Source organism: Cyprinus carpio, chromosome A1, assembly GCF_018340385.1.
Source record: "Cyprinus carpio isolate SPL01 chromosome A1, ASM1834038v1, whole genome shotgun sequence".
Taxonomy (NCBI): domain Eukaryota; kingdom Metazoa; phylum Chordata; class Actinopteri; order Cypriniformes; family Cyprinidae; genus Cyprinus; species Cyprinus carpio.
The window spans coordinates 8,699,792-8,715,285 of NC_056572.1; the positions used below are offsets into that span (position 1 = coordinate 8,699,792).

The 15,494-nt window shown below is 35.2% G+C and overlaps 1 protein-coding gene and 1 non-coding gene across 5 annotated transcripts; both read left to right on the forward strand.

The window, feature by feature from the left end:
- Nucleotides 1-1,572: 1,572 nt before the first annotated feature.
- On the forward strand, nt 1,573-15,452 carry LOC109110991 (monocyte to macrophage differentiation factor 2-like). 4 transcript variants are annotated; one of them, XM_042739787.1, is made up of 11 exons: nt 1,573-1,722; nt 1,972-2,114; nt 2,657-2,685; nt 3,006-3,878; nt 5,883-5,964; nt 8,380-8,540; nt 8,775-8,849; nt 9,365-9,466; nt 10,141-10,210; nt 10,295-10,484; nt 10,658-15,451. In XM_042739787.1, exons 4-11 carry the CDS (start codon nt 3,865-3,867, stop codon nt 10,663-10,665), a joined length of 702 nt encoding a protein of 233 aa, XP_042595721.1. In that variant the 5' UTR covers nt 1,573-1,722; nt 1,972-2,114; nt 2,657-2,685; nt 3,006-3,864; the 3' UTR covers nt 10,666-15,451. The 4 variants fall into 4 exon arrangements, with proteins under 4 accessions (XP_042595721.1, XP_042595501.1, XP_042595643.1 ...); XM_042739567.1 differs by having other exon boundaries at nt 10,295-15,452; XM_042739640.1 differs by lacking the exons at nt 1,573-1,722; nt 1,972-2,114 and adding an exon at nt 2,393-2,510 and having other exon boundaries at nt 10,295-15,452.
- LOC122146818 lies at nt 2,201-2,284 on the forward strand. Its single transcript, XR_006161277.1, has one exon. It is a non-coding gene; the product is annotated as a small nucleolar RNA SNORD60 (small nucleolar RNA).
- Nucleotides 15,453-15,494: the final 42 nt, after the last annotated feature.

A 15,494-nucleotide genomic window follows, 5' to 3' on the forward strand; every position in this document is an offset into this window, starting at 1 on the left:
TTTTGCCATTATGTCACAGACTGAACATTTCCCATCCAACGATGAGCCCGATCTTTCTTCGGATCCTCTGTCACAGGACCACTACTTCAAGCACACCATCCTCCAAACAGTTTCTCCCACAACCCTCCAATCTTATGTGACAGTATAGAGGTGTTTTAAAGCGTTCCACCTTTTGTATAATTTACCGTTTTCAGACTTTTTTCTCCTCTCAGTCTCCTCATTTATCTCCTACCTCAACAGCATTAAGGGCCTCCAAGTCGGGTCTATCAAAGGTTACCTGAGTGGCATCCAATTTTTCCACAAACTGATTTTTGGCCCTCCCTCCCATGAGAAACTATTCACAAACCTCCTTCCTGATCAAAGCAATTCAATGGCCCCAACCCACCCACCCCGACACCGGACATCCAATAACGCTAGACATTCTCACAAAATATATTCATACCCTTCTCACAGGCTACTGGCCCATACTGCCCACATACTCGATCCTATGTTTATTTTAGCGTTCTTTGGTTTTCTTAGATGCTCGGAACTCGCTATCACTTCCAAATCCGACCCGTGAAATCCCACATACACAGTATTAGAAATTAAATTAAAAATAAACTCAACAACAAAAAAACTCTAAATGATGATTTTCTATATGAAGATATAAGTTCAACACAACTGCATTTTGAATCTAACTCAATATATACTGTATATTCCTGGCTTCTAAGCAATATGTAAGTACTGTTAGCTCCTTCTGCTAGTTGGACTTAAAATGTTGTTGGCATCTTCTTTTTTTGTACTCTTCTTTTTCATCTGTGTAAATTTAATTGGTCACCTGTGTGCATTTTCCTCCCTATTGAACTATTGTGCAATTTTATTTTTGGCAAAGTAACAGTGTTACGTTTCAGCTCCTCCTGCATCTAGCCCTTCATGGTAGCAGAGTATCACCATGTTAAAATTACTCTATTCTATAACCCTTATAATAATCCAGTACTTTATGTGATGTAAAAATCCTATATGTTACTCTGTTCCTACTGTTTCTGACATATCTCTTCAAGTAATCTCTTCAAGTAATGATGTTTACTCATTAATCATAATCACAAACCACTATCCTAAAATTCCACGATAAATTTCCAAAGAACCCATGGCCTTCTGGTTTTACTACAGTGAACAGGTCTACTGATTAAAACAAAAGCGAGTCTAAACTCATCATACTCTCGAAATACTGTTTTGTAGGCATCCAATTTGCTTCAGCTGTCCCAGCATGTTGCTTCATGTTACAAAAGCATCTGGTATACAAACTGACTTCCAAAAAAGGTTAAACTCCTAATATTAATAGTTATGTAATAGAAAATGATATAGAATAAAAACCCATGTAAAGATATGGAACAAAAGCCAAGAGAAGATATGCTATTCCAAATTTAACAAGTCTGTATGGAGATATTCCTGACATAGAAACTGTGTATCTGAATAAAACCTTTATATATAAATAAACTGTATAAATTAATTATTGTAACCTTCTTGGATATTTGTTATTTTGGGCTCAAAGACTCAAGCCGACCACCAGAGGGCATACACGAGCTTTGAACACATCTTTGATACGCTGGTGGATGTCGCAAAGAAGACCTCTTATAAAAACCGTGGCACAACGTTTCTTCTTTCTCTTTGTTCAGCTAACGTCTGTGAAATGTTGCATTGCTACATGTCCTCCTCAGAAAGTTGCTCTGTGACTGCTGGCATGTAAGTACTGTTGGGTTTCTTTTCAGTGTATTTCTAAAGAACTTTAACAGTCGCTTGAGAATACAAAGATGATTTTGATTTAAGACTAGCACTGTAAAGATTTAGTACTTGATGTCTAAGATTTACGTTTGCATTACGTGTGATTAACTAACTTAAACTCCTAAATATCCTGTAAGATTTTCGTTGGGGCGCTTGAGTTGGGTTTACACGTGAACCGCATATTAAATTGTCTTTATATTTTGTTTGTAGAGACTCCAGTCTACCTCATGATGGTGGTGTTGAAACACGTGGCTTCGGATGATTTACGCCAATGGCGTTTGTACGTGCTGAACATCTGCGTTTGATGCAACGTTTATAAATCGCATTGAACGCGATAATGAGTCAAGTTGGCGGTAAGTGAACTGAGCTTGGAGACAAACTGCTTCGTCATATTTTAAGTTGTGTATGGATTGCTGCTTCAGGGGGAAAAAAAAGGCCGAGCCGCTGATGACTTCTAACACTTTTCTGACACCTCGTATGAACGCTGTTTCAGCAGCTGATTATAAAATCTAGTCTGAGGCTCTTTTGCTTAATACATATGGGTTTTGTGAATTTAGGGTTCTCCGCTTATGAAGAGTTTATTTTTTTTTATTATTTTTTTTTTTTTTTTTTTTTTTGGAAGCGGTTGGGAGTTTTTTAATTGTTTTTCAGAGCCTAGTTGCATCCTCCTGACCCATTGATGTCATAATGTACTTGAAATATACTAATCTGGTTCAAGAATTTGGGAAGATGCCACCTAATGTACAAATGTGAGTAAGCCCCCCCCCTTCTGTATGAAGTTTAAAGCTCAATTAGATGGCTACAATGGGTTGGACAAAGTTTGGGAACTGACACGTGTGGCATTTAAGGTATGATACTTGTTACTGATGTTACTTGTTTCTATCAACTTTTACAGATGGCAGTAGTGACGTTTCCAACTGAGAGGTGACTTCATTTTCTACCGCATTTTATTTTCTGGCTGTTCAATCTGATAATCCCATATGTATGAAAGATGACTTCTAAGAGTAAGGTTGTGGTAATTAAATTTTATAGTAGTAACGGTTTGTACTGCAATGATGAGAAACTGTTTGCAAAGCTGATCCAAGGTTAATTGGTCTGATTGTAAACTCTCTCCCTGAGCTGTGCTGAACACTATACTAATTTACTGAAGTGCATATATTTAACTGGTTTAGATGGCACTGAACAGCCAAATCAATGTATGCATTTATATGGTGCACCTTTTACATCTTAGTGTTATTTTGCAGATGTACGAAGACCAAGAAGTCCTTTTGGTGTACATTTTGGAATATGATCTCTGGCTTCTGCATGGATGTCCCCTAATGTGCAAATGTAACTTTGAAACTTGAAATGGTGTTGTAGAGTTTTGAATGAGTTTGTTTGGATGAATGTCTTTCAATAAAAGCGTGAAAACCTTAACTTGTGACGTGTGGTTATCTGGTTACTACTATTTGATGACTGGAGTGGTGCTTCACTTCATTAATCTGGGTTATGGTGCAACTTAAGTTTACTTAATGTGCACATCAATAAGTGCTTTAGCCTATATACCAGGGATCTCCAACCCTGCTCCTGGAGAACTACCATCCTGAAGACTTCAGTTCCAACCCTGCTCCAACACACCTGTCTGTAATTATCAAGTAACCCTAAACACCTTGATTAGTTGGTTCAGGTGTGTTTGATTGGGGTTGGAGCTGAAATCTGCAGGACAGTAGCACTCCAGGAGCAGTGTTTGAGACCCCTGCAGTATATACCATTATGAATCTTTTAAAGAATTTACTAGCAAATGCTACAACGACATACGTCCAATATATTGAGTGTGGGCCGCTGAGCTAATAGACAATACATTGTATAACCCACCGTCCTACACGGATGATCCACTCGTTTCTGACTGCAGGAAGACCGGGTTCCCGAAACCGTTACATGCTCCCTACTTCCGGATTATTGCTCATGCTCGCTTCGTTGTACGGTTCATCACCCGAATGATATTTCAGAGCGAGTTTTCATAGATTCGCGTGTGTCTGAAAGACGAGCTCTCTGTATAAACTCTGAATCAAATGTACGACGTTTTCATCTAGACTAGCGCAACTGTTGGATTTACGCGTTTAAATGAAACTTGTAAGGTGAGTGTGCTGCCGTCGGTGATGTGAAATATGTATTCAGTTAGCGATAGTTCTGTGTGTAGCGAGTAAGCTTCTTGTCAGAGGTGTCGTTTATTGTCTAGAGCTGTCTTTTGTGATGCGACACCCACGCGCCACAGAAAAGCCAAACGTTGCGTGCTCGGAAAAATTACATCTTTATTGTTAGACTTGCACGTGCCGATTATTGAAAGTCACGTTATACTGTTTGTATGATGGTAATTTTCTATACATGAGTGTTGTTGATAAAAAAAAAAAAACGCGATGTTCCCTGAAGAGGTTTGCGTGCTGATTGATTGATGTTTGAGGGAGTGGTAGAAAATACGGGGTTTTGATGCTAATTATATAGCGAACAGCTGTGACTATTCATGAAATTCGACCATAAACGTTCACCGGAAGCATATAAGATCAAACACTCAGGGATTCGGTACCGTGTACGAGCAGTTAACATCTGGATCAGCTCGGTTCTGTCCCTGGCTTGGCTTCGTGAGGATGTGCTGATAGCAAGTGCTAATGGGGAGAAACATTATTAGTGATGATGTACTGGCTCTTGCGGTTTCAAATTAAGATCGTTTAGGTAATGTTTATGGATTCATAACTCGTTAAAAAATCAATTAATACGAACAATGACTTAAAATGTGAATGTCCAGATATATACAAGAAGGAATAATAATAATAACAAAATCAATCTAAAACCATCAAAAGTCAAAGTTGTTGTTGTAGTATAAGTGTGTGTGTGTGTGTATATATATATATATATAAACATTATTACACCAACATCACTAAAAAATTTATTAACAGGATTGTTTTCTTTTACATATATTTTAGTGAATATTGAGTCAGTGACCAGTATACAGTATGAATACAAGAACAAATTTAGGCGATGTTATTTGGGTTACTAACAATAGAAATTAGGACAGATGTGGGTTATATGTGATGAACTAGATGTGGTCATTAAAATCACAACCATGCAAGTCAAATCAATTTTGTTTGACCAAATTGCAGATTTGAGTCTGTTAAACATATGTTAAACATTGTAATGCTGTTGTGTGGTCACACAGCTGCTGTTATTCTTTTTATTGTTCTGACAAACAGCTTCTCCATAAATCTCTTTTTAGTAGCCTATTCAAGTCCTCTAAACAGGAACAAGAGTTTTAGAAACATGTAATATTCATCCTAGTTAAAGTGCAGTTATTTGTACTACATTACTACTACTACTACTGAATTGACACATAATGTCCATCTCTACATTATAAGAACATGTTATTCTTCTGGAGTTTCTTGGCAGAAAGACTACGAAGTAAACTACTGGTTTTGAATTCAAAGTGTCACTTTTGTGGTACAAGAGCAGAAGAAAAAAACCACGCAGCCTCATTCCTTTCCCGTCACAGTCTCATGTTTCCATGACAACCGTGACATCAGCACTGTGCAGGGATGTGTGTAAGGGTGAAAGACTCTTCTGCTGTGGTTCACCATGGTTACCAGCCACTGCCTGCCAACTGCAAAAGTTATTATCAGTCACATGATCATTTGACCTATACGGTGACTAACTCATTATCAATTACAATAAAACAATACATATAATAAATATGCAATAATGCATATATTTAATAGAAAAAAAGACACAAAATCATATATTTTCAAATCAAATTTTCTATAATTTTATTGGAAAAAGCAGATTTTCATTTTCATGCATCAGTTGCATCTGTATATCATGAAGGAGTGAAATGTATGGTGACATGAGTAACAGTAATGTTGAGTTACAGATTTGTTTATTTATTAAAAACAAATTTATAGAATTGACCAGTTTAAAAGAACTGACTTTTTAAAACAACACTCAAACACAAATTTCAGGAACAACACTATGTACTTTTAAGTATGCTTTAGATTGGGGCAGTGATAGTAAGCTATGCATTGTTTAGCTTCACTTCATCCTGTATTTTCTAATTAATCTGTTTAATTAATTTTTTTTTTTTTTTTTTTTTTTAGATTTATGAACAATCGTGCACCATCTAATAAGAGATATCAGCCAACAGAATATGAGCACGCTGCTAACTGTGCCACACATGCGGTGAGTTGTGTTTTCACTATTAAAGGAATAGTTCAAATGAAAATTTATTCACCTTCAGACCATTCAAGATGTAGTTGAGTTGTTGCTTCACCGGAATAAATTTAGAGAAATTTAGCATTAAATTACTTGCTCATCAATGCAGTGAATGGGTGCCGTCAGAATGTCAGAGTCCAGACAGCTGATAAACACATCACAATAATCCACAAGCAATCCACATGACTCCAGTCCATCAATTAATATCTTGTGAAGCCAAAAGCTGTGTGTTTGTAATAAACAAATACATCATTAAGTTGTTTCTAACATCAAACCATTGCTTCTGGCTAAAAAGTCATCTCATCTGAATCAGGAAAGAAATATGCTCAGATCAAACAGTTCTGAACAAATATGTTGGTGGATTTTGATGTAAGAGGACAACGGAAGAACTCACTGAAGGAAATGTGATTATAAACTGTTTTTTTTTTTGTTTGTTTGTTTGTTTTGTCAAAAGCGATGGTTAAAGTTGAAACATCTTAAAGATGGATTTGTTTATTATAAGCACACAGCTTTTCTCTTCAAAAGCCATTATAACCTGGAGTCATGTGATTTATTGTGATGTTTTTATCAGCTGTTTGGACTCTGATTCTGATGGCACCCATTCACTGTAGAGCAGGGGTCTCCAACTCTGCTCCTGGAGAGCTACTGTCCTGCAGATTTCAGCTCCAACCCCTATCAAATACACCTGAACCAGCTAATCAAGGTGTTCAGGGCTACTTGATAATTACAGACAGGTGTGTTGGAGCAGGGTTGGAACTGAAGTCTGCAGGATGGTACCTCTCCAGGAGCAGGGTTGGAGATCCCTACTGTAGAGGATCCTTTTGGTTAGCAAGTGATATAATGCTTAATTTCTACAAATCTGAAGAAACATTTTGGCTGGTCTGAGGGGGAGTCAATTTTAAGCAAATTTTCATTTTGGGTGAACTATTCCTAATCATAAGTATGTATATATTATAAATAAATGCCATACCTTTAATCTTAAATGATTTCCTGCAGAGATGCACGAACGACCAGCCGATTTTCCTCATGATCGGCCCAGACCGGTGACCGGCCAGTCAGTCTGCCGATTCCGATCCGGTTCGATTTGACGTCGCTCCCATCCGCATGTAAACATGTCGTTTTGGGCGAGAATGATTCTGATTTTAATTGCATTCAGTGTAAACGGCGACTGATAATGTATTTATGCTGTGCCAGATGAGGCTGGCGCAGCCTGAGTGACACCTGCAGAAATCAAAACAAATGAGTGCAACAGCACACACAAAGTAACTCACAGCAAGTTACAGATGCATACTGCGGTAGAAAAAGAAAATTATATAATATGGTTTAGGTAAGCAACATTACACGACCAAGATGTTTCCCCTAATATCAATATTAACACGATTGCACTGTTACAATGATTTTTATACAATATAAGTTCAATAAACAGTTAAAATTAAGTGACATATATTTTACAGAGTATTGACTGTTTATGCTCAATTTCGCTTACGAAAATCGTTCCAATCAAAGCCACAGCAGAACTGTTGTGTCTACGACAGTCACTTGCCTCCTTTCTGAATGAATCAGCTGTTTGAAGAATGAATGACTAAATGACTCACTCATTAAAACAGTAATTTTCCACCACCTACTCGTGGTTTGGTCAAATTTAAAAGTATCACTGTATTTTTCGCTACATATATTTGTATGTTTAAAAAATATGTTAAACATTGATCTTACACAATTATTTATGCATTTGAAATGCATTTACAATGTAAATGCATTTATGCCACCTCAGCTTCATCAAACAGTCTGTGTAAATTCATCTAATGCCACTTCAGATGCAGCTTCTGTGTTTCCTGCAGTGAAAAGAGATAATGATACTGAGATACTGATTTCATTTGAATGGTAACAACTACAGTTTCTTATTATTCTAACTGAATTAATTGAAACGATGTACAAATTTGATGTGAAAAATGACACATTTAATAAGGTTAGGGGGGAAAAACATTTATAAGCATAGTGGGAAATGACATCTTTTTTGTTATAAACAGCAACTCATTTCTACCTCTTTCGAGTCACAGATCACTTTATTTAAGTGAGAGAACATCTGTAACTTAGTACAGATTGGGGGAATTGTAATGTTTAATCATTTCTTTTGTTATGCAAATTATTTTTTGATTTGAAATTTGCATTGATTTTTGTTTGTATTTGCTGTCAATTATAGTTCTTAAAGAGAAAATCAGAATCAGCAAAAATCGGTATCGGCAGGTCACACAAAAATCTGAAATCAGAATCGGCCAAGAAAATTGCAATCAGTGCGTCTCTTAATTTCCTGTAGTCTACAGTTCATGTCATTGATGAACATGTTGTATTTAAATTATTTGTGACTATTTTTTTTATTCTCAGCTCTGGATCATTCCCAGCATTGTGGGTGGGATCTTGTTGTACCTCTTATCCGATGACCACTGGGAGGAGATTTCAGCATGGCTGTATGGAGCAGGACTATCAAGCCTTTTCATCATATCCACAGTTTTCCATACTGTCTCCTGGAAAAAGTCTCATCTCCGGTAAGGCTTTCATATGAGCTAAATCAGCTTTTTGATTAGTACATTTTCAGTCTGTGTAATGTGAATCCAGACACTTTCTAGTGAGCTGCAAGTGTGTTTTGTAACTGGAAGCATTTGTGTGTACTTATGTTCACATCATCTTTCAGGCCTAACTGATAATCCAGCTTTTTACACATTATTATTTACACATGTACTTGAGAAGTGAAATCTAATAAGTGTTGCTTTACTTTTTAGATCAGTTGAGCACTGTTTCCACAAGTGCGACAGGATGGTGATCTATTTCTTTATTGCAGCATCCTACACACCATGGTGAGCTCATGTACAGAGTGAATGTTGTTCATGCAGCAATTTGAGAAATTGATTTTTAGTCTGCATTAGGGATTAATGGATTTGTGTTGGGCTGTCATAAATTGACACAGTTTTGGGTGGGGAGATGGATAACAGTGTAAAAACCAACGGTTCATATGTGCCAATATTTTTCAGTTTGTTTCCACTAAGATGTGTTATTCAGTTGAATTGACTGTTTTTAAAATTTCACGTCACGCCAAACCAATATTTTGTGAAATGTAATTTCCTGAATTATGTTAAACTGATACAATTCAAAACAATTCCCATATTTAGTTCAATAAATATCACTTTGTGTTGTTCTACCCAGTTGCATAGCTTTGAGTTATGAATTTCAGTTATACTTTTACATTTATTTATTTGGCAGACTTCTTTATCCAAATTGACAGTACCCTGGAAATCAAACTGTGAGACTTTCACAGATAGTTTGATGTTGAAAGTTAATTAAATTAATTAAGAATCTAATGAATTTATGGCAGGCTGACACTGCGGGATCTTGGCCCATGGGCTGCCCACATGCGTTGGGTTGTCTGGGTGATGGCCTCTGGAGGAACTGCCTACGTGTTCTTCTTTCATGAAAGGTGAGCTTGTGTTTGGCAAATGATTAAGAGTGTTCATTTCTACATTTTAGATTTACAAAATTTGATTTCTGTAAGAAATAACAGATTTTCTAATTTGTTGATTATATCACCCTGCATCATTTGCTGAATGAAATCAAATACTTATTAATTAAAGGATTATTTAATACAAAAATGAAATTTTTTTGAAAATATACTCATCCTCAATCCATCCAAGATGTAAATGAGCTTGTTTAGGAATTGAATTACATCACTTGCTCACCAGTGGATCCACTGAAGTGAATGGGTGCCGTCAGAATGAGAGTTTAAATATTTGCTAAAAAATAAACACAACTCTAGTCTGTCAAATGAAGTGAAAGGGTGCAAGGCATTTTGACTTTAAACCATCACTTCTGGCCTAATATGAGTCCATAATTCCATAATGTGTGATAATGCTAAATTTCTCCAAATATGTTCTGATGAAGAAACAATCTCATCTACATCATGGACTGAGGAGTAGTAAATCTTAAGCAAATTTTTAGTTTTGGGTGAACTATCCCTTTAAACGATGCATATAATTAGAAAAATCTAGAAAAAATAAATCTAATACAGGTATAATTTCAAATACATATTATTTGAAACGAAACTACTTTTCTGTCCTACAGTTGAACATGTTTCTTGCATCCTTTGTGTTACAGGTTTAAAGTTGTAGAGCTGATCTGTTACATAGCAATGGGTGTTTTCCCCGCTCTTGTCATCCTCTCTATGGTAAGAAAATGAACGCTTATGAATTGAAAATGTCACGACAGACTAATTAGAAATGAATTAAATGTCTGTCTGTTTACTTTATAGGCAGACAGGTCAGGTCTGTGTGAGCTGTTGGTTGGTGGTGGGTGTTATGTGTTGGGCATGGTGTTCTTTAAAAGTGATGGAATAGTGCCCTTTGCTCACGCTATATGGCACCTCTTTGTTGCAATGGGAGCAGGCATCCATTACTATGCCATCTGGAAGTACCTGTACACACCTGTCAATCAACCAACCAGTACGGCCCGGTGACACACATATGCATACACCTAACCACAAAATCATTTGAATATATATTTACCACTGAAGTGCTTAAGTTCTACTAAAGCATAAACAGCATTGTTTATTTTTTCTGTTGTGTTTTTGCTAGCAGATGGTTTGACTGATGTAATTCTTGTCACTTATTAATAGGTCTTTAACTAGCACATACAACATCTAGCCTTTGTGAGACTACAGGCAGCAGGGGTCATTTTGGACCTGAGACCGTGTGCAAATCCTGAGACTGATAAAGGATCCAGAACAAGAACGATTCTAGAAAAACTATGGACGTATTACATGAAGGTTTACAATTTTTGTAAAAGGTACTGCAAAGGTAAAATCACTGCCAGATATTTGTAAAAACACTCAACCTGAGGTGCGTTTCCCAAAAGCATCACTAGCTATCTATGGTCACAAGTGTCATTGAATTCTAATTGTAACAACGGAAGTTGCGACCATAGTTGCTTTTGGGAAATGCACCCTTGGTTAGTAATTACTTGACTACAGTTTAAAGGTATTTTCTGTAATGTTTTTAAACCGACTTGGGATTATTCTACTAATTCAGCCACTGCCAGTGTGGAGATGTTCTTATTTATGTCAGTAATATGAGTACATTTCGTATTACTGTACACAGTATCAATTCTCCATGCTTCTAGTCTAGTGCTAGTATGTTGCATTTTTGGGTGTGTAATGTCTTTGGAAAATGCCACAAGTGCTTGATGACAATGTCCAGGAAAAGATTTGCCTGGACAGGACATCTGATTTCATGGTTTAATGGAATATATTATGATTGTGCACTGTTTTTTTTTTTACTTTAAAGTGTGCTTCATGGTAATGTCTATTAATTGGTTTTAATCAAGTCAAAATATTGTTTAATAATAATATTGAATGACTGAATCAACTTGACTACGTTATAGGCTTACACCAACAAAAATACTTTTGAGGGTTAGGTTAGAGAAATAGCTCACTTTTTACCATTTTAACAGTATAGTATATTGAGACTTGCATGGGACCAATTTAAAGGGTGTTGCCCATTTTACTGCATTCCATTTCAGTGACAATCTGAAAACAAAAAAGTGTTTTATCTTAGATGTTATTTATTAATTTCAATTTACAGCTGCTGTTGATGTTGTATTATGGATCATTTTATATGAGCGCTTAATAATAGGGTATAAAACATATACACTGAAAATTGTCAGCTATTTGCCTTCTTCATTTAAAGGTTTCACAAACAGGAGTAACAACTACATTTTGAGAGAATACTGATGTACTGACTTCAGTACTGAGAGTCAGATTCACCTCAAATTAATTTGAGAGTCGTTAAAGAAACAATTCACCCAAAACTGAAAACTGTCATCATTTAATTAACCATGTTTTGTTCCATACCTGCATATTTTTGGTTTTTCTTCTTTAATTTAAATGTTTAGGCTACTCTTTTTTTTTTGTTGTTCTTTTCTTTTCTTTTTTTTATGGAGGCATGTTTCCGCCACATGATAAAAAAGATAATTGCAACTTTTTTATCTCACAATTTGAATATTTTCTCTTGTAATTATAAGAAACAAACAAACAAACAAAAAAATACTCAGAATTGTGAGATATAAACCTAGAATTGCCTCACAATTCCAAGTTTATATCTCACAGGTCTGAGTTTGGAGCAACATGAGGATGTAAATGATGGCAGAATTTTCACTTTTGTAATAACTATAATACACAATTGGCACACTTACCATCTTAGCTTCAGTGTTAACCACTGGTCAAGGTTTGTAAATTAGCCATCTGTTTATTTGACTGATCAGCCAAAGCATTTGCTCTCAGGGTTGCCATCTCACTGGTTGGTACCATCACAATTCTTTAAGCATTCCATTTTTGGTGCAATCTCTTAGGCCATACATATTTTAATAACTGTTTAACATTGAAAATAAACTTGAACATTGTAGATAGTATTTTTAATCAGGGCTAATAAGTGATCAGGGGCACATTGGTTGTTACAGCTACTGATTGTCAAGTCAAGTTTAACGCAGAAAAAACAAGTCTGCAGTTTTTACCTCTCCGACTACTAAACTGAAGTCTATTAAACAGGTATTTAAATTTGTATGGCCTTTACAATCATATAAAACTCTTAAGAGTTACCAGTTGTAACAGCATTTTTTTAACAAAATGTATATTTATTGTTTTACATCTTAAAAAATAGTATTTAATGTATTGTGAATATAGAAAGTGTTTGGTCAGTAGTTGTAATCTACGTGTACAAAAGCTACAAATTCATTATAGTGTTGATATTTGCGTTCACTGTGCTAAGATTAAACATTTCGCAGGCATCTCTTTTTGATAAAGATGTTATATTTGATGATAAGTGAATTTCAGCTGAAATGTGTATGCTATTGAAACACCTCGCCTCAGTAAGTGAACATGTGTTTATGCTTTTAGTGTTGCAACACTCTGTCAGGTACGTTTTTGCTCCCTTAAGGATTTAGATGATAGTAAGGGCTGTTTGTGACTTAAATTAATAAGGTTTCAGTTTGAACTTGAAATTGCTTCTGCTCTCTATCTTGACTAAGTATAATATCTAAATCTATACATTTTTGAACCCAGTGGTAGAATGAGTTTATGTATGTACCTAAATTATTTAAGACTTTTGATATTCTTTTGTATTGTGTTTTGTTTTTACCATTGTTTACTTTTTTTTATCTGTTTAAGTATCTTTGTTTGGTGTATTATGCTTTATGACAAAGTGTTTGCTTGGGGGTTTATGAAGTTTACATCCATTATACAGCTTTCACTGCCAGTCAGCCTGAGATTAATACATTTAGATTTCCTTTGACCTTGAGTTTAGTAAAAAAAAAAAAAAAAAAATATGAAAACTCATATGATGCTCGAGGAGTTGTGTTAGCTAGTTAGAGTGCATGCTGAATGTACAGAAGTCCTTCCGCATACTTTTGAGTCACTAATATGCTGGATTACATGCTAAAATGATTAAAAGCATATGGTTACTTCTGACTCAAAGCTTAAATAAAATGCACTGCAACAAAATTATTGCACAATTTAATGCTGGTTTTCCCTGACAAGTCTTACTTAAATTATGTATAGAATTTGGCAAAGTCTGTTCATGATGCTTGATGTACCAAACTTTCATACATCAGGCTTCCTACCTGTCCTTGAGTTATGAAAAATATGTATTCAGTAAAATTACTGAATCCTCTATTGAAACCGAATCCACTTGAAACCTAACCCTGACCTCACTGTAAATATCATTTGTGCCTTTTCTAGTTTGGATGTGTTTCAGAACAGTTCAAGGCTTTGTGTTGTTAGCCATTCTGCTGATTTACTCTGCATAAAAAAGTGAACTTTTCACATGAAGGTATTTGTGATTGTGATTTTGCGGCAATGTTTGTATTGCCCCAGTTTTTGTATATGTATTAAGACCATGTTATTTCATACCAATGCTTTTTAATCCAGGAAAACTCCTTCTCTCTGAATCATTATTTGATGCCTGCATTCTATATATTTTGTATGTCTGTGGGTTGATCAATAAATGCTAAGAATGAAAAAAAAAGAAAAAAAAAATCCTTGCATACTGTTGAAATTTTATACACACTTTTGAACCAATTATTTATTACATTGTTTAAGCCTACTTATAATACTTTTTACTGCAAATCACAGTTAATGTTGAATACAGTCATGTTGCAAGACAATTTTTATATTTTAAACAAATTCTTCTATAAATCCATGTTGTTTGCTGTCTACTGAAATAGACAGAACATTTCTTAACAATTCAATTCAAGTTTATTTGTATAGCGCTTTTCACGATACAAATCGTTGCAAAGCAGCTTTACAGAAAATTAAGTTTCTACAATATATTTAGAAGTAGCTTGTCAGTGGTGACTGTCAAATTGATGTACAAATGGCAGAAATCTACAGTAAAATTTAGTTAATGATGTAATCATTTGATGTAATGATGTTAACATTTGATGTAAACATCATTTTATATACCTTCAATTAAATAATGTTCAATTGTAGTTTGGTTTTATTTCTTTGTTACAGCCTTGTGATCATTTTCTGTATTTTTAGAACAGGCTTTGAAAGAATGGCAACGTTTTGACAAAATGCAGCATTTGCTCTAAATGATTATTCAATTTTATATTAGGGATCAATCCATTCTACCCACAGCCTACAGATGAAATCACTAATGTTTCATGTACAAATGTCTTCAGTGAGCTAAAATGTCCTGGGATTTGAAGGAGTGTATGCTTCTTTCTGATCTGCTGAATGTCCCAGTAGAGGGCCCAACTTTACACCCTCAGGAAACTACATATCTATTAGTTATTCCACTGGACTGAATTATTCATAGAGATCTGCCATGTTCTTAACAGACATTTTCAGCAAAGTGCCCAAATTACATTAAATGGCTATTCCCAATCTCCCTTTTGAACATTTGCATAACATCCATTCTTTAACCATTGTATTTGTCAATGTAAAACCATTTTGACTTCTCACTAAGCCTACATTATTTTAACTGCAGTTTCTATTAAAAAACAAATAGTACAGCCGAAATAAGTAATACTGTACTAAAATTGAACAAGTTAATTAATACATTTACTCACTCCTCAGAAAAAATAATGGGTATGGGCCTAACATTTAACATGGTATTGAAATAATGCTAGTAAGTAGGCCTATTGTTAGACTATTCATAGTTTTATATGAATGTGAGTGTTTTCTTTCACAGAATGGGTGTTCTCTCCTTATTTTTATTTTGTAGATAAATATGGATCATAGCCATCTGAATATAGCTCACTAGAGCTGAACCAGGCTACACATTTGCGCAAATAGTGACACCAAAAGGTATACCCAAATTTTAGAATGACTTTTCATCAACCGGTGTAGTATTTTAGTGGATGACCCCCTTTAGTGAAAGAGTCCCCTTGTGAAAAGAAGTACACTTTAGAATAAAATGCTATAGATATAGATAGATAGATAGATAGATAGATAGATA

Bases quoted from the DNA above. Each gene is read 5' to 3' on its own strand.
- LOC109110991 (XM_042739567.1), top strand. The intron at 5,965-8,379 runs GTGAGTTGTGTT...TTTTATTCTCAG, and splicing joins CTAACTGTGCCACACATGCG to CTCTGGATCATTCCCAGCAT. The intron at 9,467-10,140 runs GTGAGCTTGTGT...TTTGTGTTACAG, and splicing joins GTGTTCTTCTTTCATGAAAG to GTTTAAAGTTGTAGAGCTGA.